Raw genomic sequence first — 7,609 nt, 5'->3', positions numbered from 1 at the left:
GGAAGCAGAGGAACAGAGGAAGCAGAGGAACAGAGGAACCAGAGGAACCAGAGGAAGCAGAGGAACCAGAGGAACCAGAGGAACAGAGGAACCAGAGGAAGCAGAGGAACCAGTGGAACAGAGGAACCAGAGGAACCAGAGGGACCAGAGGGACAGAGGAAGAAGAGGAAGCAGAGGAAGCAGAGGAACCAGAGGAACCAGAGGAACAGAGGAACCAGAGGAAGCAGAGGAACCAGTGGAACAGAGGAACCAGAGGAAGCAGAGGAACCAGAGGAAGCAGAGGAACCAGAGGAAGCAGAGGAACCAGAGGAAGCAGAGGAACCAGAGGAAGCAGAGGAACCAGAGGAACCAGAGGGACCAGAGGGACAGAGGAAGAAGAGGAAGCAGAGGAAGCAGAGGAAACAGAGGAAACAGAGGAACCAGAGGAACAGAGGGACAGAGGAAGCAGAGGAAGCAGAGGAAACAGAGGAAACAGAGGAAGCAGAGGAACAGAGGGACAGAGGAAGCAGAGGAACCAGAGGAAGCAGAGGAACAGAGGGACAGAGGAAGCAGAGGAAGCAGAGGAAACAGAGGAAACAGAGGAAACAGAGGAACCAGAGGAACAGAGGGACAGAGGAAGCAGAGGAACAGAGGAACCAGAGGAACAGAGGAACCAGAGGAACAGAGGAACCAGAGGAAGCAGAGGAAGCAGAGGAACCAGAGGAACAGAGGAACCAGAGGAACAGAGGAACCAGAGGAACAGAGGAACAGAGGAACAGAGGAAGCAGAGGAACCAGAGGAAGCAGAGGAACAGAGGAACCAGAGGAACAGAGGAACCAGAGGAACAGAGGAACCAGAGGAACAGAGGAACCAGAGGAACAGAGGAACCAGAGGAACAGAGGAACCAGAGGAACAGAGGAACCAGAGGAAGCAGAGGAACCAGAGGAACAGAGGAACCAGAGGAACCAGAGGAAGCAGAGGAAGCAGAGGAAGCAGAGGAAGCAGAGGAACAGAGGAAGCAGAGGAAGCAGAGGAAGCAGAGGAACAGAGGAAGCAGAGGAACCAGAGGAAGCAGAGGAAGCAGAGGAACAGAGGAAGCAGAGGAAACAGAGGAACAGAGGAACAGAGGAACCAGAGGAACCAGAGGAAGCAGAGGAACAGAGGAACAGAGGAACCAGAGGAACAGAGGAACCAGAGGAACCAGAGGAAGCAGAGGAAGCAGAGGAAACAGAGGAACAGAGGAACCAGAGGAACCAGAGGAAGCAGAGGAAGCAGAGGAAACAGAGGAAACAGAGGAACAGAGGAACAGAGGAACCAGAGGAAGCAGAGGAAGCAGAGGAAACAGAGGAAACAGAGGAACAGAGGAACAGAGGAACCAGAGGAACCAGAGGAAGCAGAGGAAGCAGAGGAAACAGAGGAAACAGAGGAACAGAGGAACAGAGGAACCAGAGGAAGCAGAGGAAGCAGAGGAACAGAGGAAGCAGAGGAAACAGAGGAACAGAGGAACAGAGGAACCAGAGGAACCAGAGGAAGCAGAGGAACAGAGGAACAGAGGAACCAGAGGAAGCAGAGGAAGCAGAGGAAGCAGAGGAACAGAGGAAGCAGAGGAAGCAGAGGAACAAAGGAACAGAGGAACCAGAGGAACCAGAGGAACCAGAGGAACAGAGGAACCAGAGGAACAAAGGAACAGAGGAACCAGAGGAACCAGAGGAACAGAGGAACCAGAGGAACCAGAGGAAGCAGAGGAACCAGAGGAACAGAGGAAGCAGAGGAACCAGAGGAACAGAGGAAGCAGAGGAAGCAGAGGAAGCAGAGGAACAGAGGAAGCAGAGGAACCAGAGGAACCAGAGGAACCAGAGGAACCAGAGGAACCAGAGGAACAGAGGAAGCAGAGGAAGCAGAGGAAGCAGAGGAACCAGAGGAACCAGAGGAACCAGAGGAACCAGAGGAACCAGAGGAACAGAGGAAGCAGAGGAACCAGAGGAACAGAGGAAGCAGAGGAAGCAGAGGAACCAGAGGAACAGAGGAAGCAGAGGAAGCAGAGGAACAGAGGAAGCAGAGGAACCAGAGGAACAGAGGAACCAGAGGAACCAGAGGAACAGAGGAACCAGAGGAACAGAGGAAACAGAGGAAACAGAGGAACAGAGGAACAGAGGAACCAGAGGAAGCAGAGGAAGCAGAGGAACAGAGGAAGCAGAGGAAACAGAGGAACAGAGGAACAGAGGAACCAGAGGAAGCAGAGGAAGCAGAGGAACAGAGGAACCAGAGGAACAGAGGAAACAGAGGAAACAGAGGAACAGAGGAACAGAGGAACCAGAGGAAGCAGAGGAAGCAGAGGAACAGAGGAAGCAGAGGAAACAGAGGAACAGAGGAACAGAGGAACCAGAGGAACCAGAGGAACCAGAGGAACCAGAGGAAGCAGAGGAAGCAGAGGAAGCAGAGGAACCAGAGGAACCAGAGGAACCAGAGGAACCAGAGGAACAGAGGAAGCAGAGGAACCAGAGGAACAGAGGAAGCAGAGGAAGCAGAGGAACCAGAGGAACAGAGGAAGCAGAGGAAGCAGAGGAACAGAGGAAGCAGAGGAACCAGAGGAACAGAGGAACCAGAGGAACCAGAGGAACAGAGGAAGCAGAGGAAGCAGAGGAACCAGAGGAAGCAGAGGAAGCAGAGGAACCAGAGGAAGCAGAGGAACCAGAGGAACAGAGGAACCAGAGGAACCAGAGGAACAGAGGAACCAGAGGAACAGAGGAAGCAGAGGAACCAGAGGAACAGAGGAACCAGAGGAACAGAGGAAGCAGAGGAAGCAGGGTCATCTCAGAGGTTCTGGATGAAGCTCCAGTGTGTGTGGTCCATGTGCTGGAGTCTCACCTGTCCTCCACCGCCGTCGCCCCCAGCAGCACCAGCTCCGTCTCGATCTTGTCGTAGGCCTCGGCGAGGCGCTTGTCCCGCTCGTGGAGGGCGAGCCGCGCCTCGGTGAGGAGCGCGTTGACCTCGGCGTACTGCTGCGAGGACAGGCGGCGGTACGCCACGCACAGCGTCCGCAACCCCTCCTGAGGAGACACAGAGGTCAGGGAGGCCCTCACAGGGACAGGACCAGGGTCAGGGGGGGCAGGAGGGGCCAAGTCACACTGTGTGGAGCCCAGTGGTAATTTTAGTCTTTTGACTAAAATGTAATCTAATTTTAGAGATTTAGTCGAAAAAAATCTTTTCAATTTTAGTCTAGTTTTAGTCGACTAAATTTAAGACTAATTGAGTGGACTTTGCATTGATAATATTGATTCTAATCATGTTTAATGTTGTTCCTCTGCTTCATGTTTCTGCTCCACATGAACAAAGCTCAGAGCTGATCCTTTAAACATGATCTGAGGCTCTTTCAGACGCTCAATACAAGTTTGGATGATTTTAGTCTCTCCTTTTCACTTTTATTTAGTCTGATTTTAGTCGACTCAAATATCTGGACATTTTAGTCACAGTTTTAGTCTCATGAAAAACTTTTCATTTAGTTTTAGTCCAATTTTAGTCACAAAAATATCACTTTGACTAAAATTAAGACTAAATATTTTAGTCGACGACATTAACACTGGTTGAGCCTTAAGGGGGGGGGGGCGACTTCAGAGAGACCGACACAGAGTCTTTAAACATGAGCTGCTTTTCCTGCTGTCTGAAAGATAAATATAAATATCTTTATTTCTGACAGTGTTTGTGTCAGAGGTTCCCCTGTGAGGCCCCAGCCCCTGTATACTCGGATACGCCCCTGCTCACAGTCCTGCTGTCACTGGGCTGTGGAAAACAGCGCCTCGGACCTCAGGAGGCGCCTGTCTCCATTGTTTCTCATGTTTTCCTGTCCTTCACAAACGTCTGAATGAACCTCCTCTGACTGAACCTCCTCTGACTGAACCTCCTCTGACTGAACCTCCTCTGACTGAACCTCCTCTGAATGAACCTCCTCTGACTGAACCTCCTCTGAGTGCGCCTCCTCCTCACCACGGCGTTGCGCTCCACTCGGGCCTGCACCTCCTGCACTTTCCCCGAGACCACGCGAGGGAAGATGGAGGAGTCGGCGCCTTTACAGAACAGGAACAGCTCTCCTGGAACGAGAAGAGGCACAGACTCAGCAAACTGTGAGGAGAACAGTGAGGAGAACATATGGAGAACAGTGTGGAGAACATATGGAGAACAGCGGAGCGCGAGGAGGTCACCTGACGAGGCGCGGACGATCACGCTCATCCTCCTCCTCACAGAGTCGAAGGTCAGCACGTCCAGCAGCTCGAACCTGAAACACACGCTGGGACTCAGGTCTGTGAAGCTCCAGATGTTCCTGTGTGGTGTGTGAAGCTCCAGATGTTCCTGTGTGGTTGTGAAGCTCCAGATGTTCCTGTGTGGTGTGTGGCTGGTCTCACCTCTCCACCTGGTCTTCTCGGTTCAGGATCTCCATGTGACTGTCCTTCAGACGCAGATACGTGAAGCCCAGCCTGAAAGCACACGGAGAACACGTTACAAACCCCCGGACAGCGGGCCTGGAGGAGGTGGCTCTCGTACTTCTTCATGCCCTCCACCAGCGCCACCTCGTCTGGAGAGGAGGAGATGTAGAAGGAGGAGTTCTTCCCCTGATGGAGGCCGTGCTTGATCCCGTCCACCGTCTCCTCCTCCTTCACCTGCACCGTGTGGCAGAGGCAGAGGGCGCGGAAGAACAGCTCCTCGTGGTCCTGCGGGGGATAAACACAGACTCTGACTGCTCTGACCTCAGGGGGGGGCGAGGGGGGGCGAGGGGGGCGGGGCTCAGGGGGCGGGGCTCAGGGGGCGGGGCTCAGGGGGGGGCTCGGCTTCGTCTCTGACTCACTCTGCCTCCTGGACCTGGAGACGTGTCGATCATGTCCATCCCGGCGCCGGACATCACCTGAGGACACAGGTCAGTGTTACTCCCACTCCACTAATCCTGGTTCTGTCTCAGGTTTTAGATTTGGGTAAAGCCAAACTGCAGAACAAGTGCTGGGTCGAGGTTCAGGTTCAGTGAATGATTTAGAAAGAAATGCAAAATGTAGAGACGTCATTTTAATGTTGTGCAGAAACTAAGACCTGACCAGGAGTGAGCATCAGCTACAAACCTGTTTAATTACACAGTAATTACACAGTAATTACTGTGTAATTACTGTGTAATTACCGTGTAATTACCGTGTAATTACCGTGTAATTACCGTGTAATGTCGTGTAAATAAATCCATCAGTGATCAGAGCCATTTCCCAGACTGTCTGAGATCAGCTCATTTAAATAATGTCTTTGACCTTTGACCCACAGTTGGAGCTGACGGAGCTGATATCTGTCTGTCATCTGTCACGGTCATTATTCTCAGTATTTGAATACATTTATATATACATACATTATATATTCTGTATTTTTAATGTAACTGTGGATCATGTGTTTACACACGTGTCCTTCATACAGATGAGATGATGAACATGATGAAGCAGCTCTGAGAGAAAAGGCTCTGAACCATGAGGTCATAAAGGTGTTAAAGGTCATGAAGGGGTTAAAGGTCATGAAGGTCATGAAGGTCATGAAGGTCATGAAGGTCATGAAGGTCATGAAGGTCATGAAGGGGTTAAAGGTCATGAAGGTCATGAAGGTCATGAAGGTGTTAAAGGTCATGAAGGTCATGAAGGGGTTAGAGGTCAGTGTGGTGGTTCTGCTGCTGAAGCTGCAGCTCAGGTTTATCTGAACTAAAGTTCCTCCTCACGTTCTGAAGCGCCGCGTCTCCCTCTGCCCTGATGATGATGTCAGACCATGCAATGCCTCATGGGAAATGTAGTCCTAACGTGTTTGATAATATAAATACCCCCCCCCCATGGTACAAATGAAAAAAACAATCACTAAATCTTTCACCGTCATGGCCTCGTACCACCTCCCAGAGGCCGTAGCAGCAGTAGTAGTAGTATTGCAGTATTGCAGTAGTAGTAGTAGTTTTGTAGTAGCAGTAGTACTGCAGTATTTGCGTACCTGTCCGTTGCAGATGGCGTGTGGCACATACAGTAGTAGTAGTAGTAGTAGTAGCAGTATTGCAGTAGTATTGCAGTAGTATTTGCGTACCTGTCCGTTGCAGATGGCGTGCGGCACGTACAGTAGTAGTATTGCAGTAGTATTGCAGTATTGCAGTAGTAGTACTGCAGTATTTGCGTACCTGTCCGTTGCAGATGGCGTGTGGCACGTACAGTAGTAGTATTGCAGTAGTACTGTAGTATTGCAGTAGTAGTACTGCAGTATTTGCGTACCTGTCCGTTGCAGATGGCGTGTGGCACGTACAGTAGTAGTATTGCAGTAGTACTGTAGTATTGCAGTAGTAGTACTGCAGTATTTGCGTACCTGTCCGTTGCAGATGGCGTGTGGCACGTACAGTAGTAGTACTGTAGTACTGCAGTAGTAGTACTGCAGTATTTGCGTACCTGTCCGTTGCAGATGGCGTGTGGCACGTACAGTAGTAGTATTGCAGTAGTATTGCAGTAGTAGTACTGCAGTATTTGCGTACCTGTCCGTTGCAGATGGCGTGTGGCACGTACAGTAGTAGTATTGCAGTAGTAGTACTGCAGTATTTGCGTACCTGTCCGTTGCAGATGGCGTGCGGCACGTACAGTAGTAGTATTGCAGTAGTATTGCAGTATTGCAGTAGTAGTACTGCAGTATTTGCGTACCTGTCCGTTGCAGATGGCGTGTGGCACGTACAGTAGTAGTATTGCAGTAGTACTGTAGTATTGCAGTAGTAGTACTGCAGTATTTGCGTACCTGTCCGTTGCAGATGGCGTGTGGCACGTACAGTAGTAGTACTGTAGTACTGCAGTAGTAGTACTGCAGTATTTGCGTACCTGTCCGTTGCAGATGGCGTGTGGCACGTACAGTAGTAGTATTGCAGTAGTAGTACTGCAGTATTTGCGTACCTGTCCGTTGCAGATGGCGTGTGGCACGTACAGTAGTAGTACTGTAGTATTGCAGTAGTAGTACTGCAGTATTTGCGTACCTGTCCGTTGCAGATGGCGTGTGGCACGTACAGTAGTAGTACTGTAGTATTGCAGTAGTAGTACTGCAGTATTTGCGTACCTGTCCGTTGCAGATGGCGTGCGGCACGTACAGTAGTAGTATTGCAGTAGTATTGCAGTATTGCAGTAGTAGTACTGCAGTATTTGCGTACCTGTCCGTTGCAGATGGCGTGTGGCACGTACAGTAGTAGTATTGCAGTAGTACTGTAGTATTGCAGTAGTAGTACTGCAGTATTTGCGTACCTGTCCGTTGCAGATGGCGTGTGGCACGTACAGTAGTAGTACTGTAGTACTGCAGTAGTAGTACTGCAGTATTTGCGTACCTGTCCGTTGCAGATGGCGTGTGGCACGTACAGTAGTAGTATTGCAGTAGTAGTACTGCAGTATTTGCGTACCTGTCCGTTGCAGATGGCGTGTGGCACGTACAGTAGTAGTACTGTAGTATTGCAGTAGTAGTACTGCAGTATTTGCGTACCTGTCCGTTGCAGATGGCGTGTGGCACGTACAGTAGTAGTACTGTAGTATTGCAGTAGTAGTACTGCAGTATTTGCGTACCTGTCCGTTGCAGATGGCGTGTGGCACGTACAGTAGTAGTACTGTAGTAT

General features: G+C 50.5%; 1 protein-coding gene across 1 annotated transcript in view; it reads right to left on the bottom strand.

Annotated features, from left to right (window-relative positions):
• The window catches only part of atp11a (ATPase phospholipid transporting 11A), a gene marked incomplete at its 3' end in the record, with an annotated part of 41,266 nt that overhangs the window by 10,276 nt on the left and 23,381 nt on the right, over window positions 1–7,609 (bottom strand). The window contains exons 14-19 of the mRNA XM_079581676.1: window positions 4,820–4,876; window positions 4,519–4,685; window positions 4,380–4,451; window positions 4,179–4,252; window positions 3,964–4,067; window positions 2,848–3,029 (exon numbers count right to left, since the gene is read on the bottom strand). Of these exons, the coding sequence (XP_079437802.1) occupies window positions 2,848–3,029; window positions 3,964–4,067; window positions 4,179–4,252; window positions 4,380–4,451; window positions 4,519–4,685; window positions 4,820–4,876 (656 nt within the window). The remainder of the gene's footprint in view (window positions 1–2,847; window positions 3,030–3,963; window positions 4,068–4,178; window positions 4,253–4,379; window positions 4,452–4,518; window positions 4,686–4,819; window positions 4,877–7,609) is intronic.

Source organism: Gobius niger (genome assembly GCF_951799975.1).
Source record: "Gobius niger genome assembly, chromosome: 23".
Classification (NCBI taxonomy): domain Eukaryota; kingdom Metazoa; phylum Chordata; class Actinopteri; order Gobiiformes; family Gobiidae; genus Gobius; species Gobius niger.
This window is presented reverse-complemented; position numbering and strand designations above follow the sequence as displayed.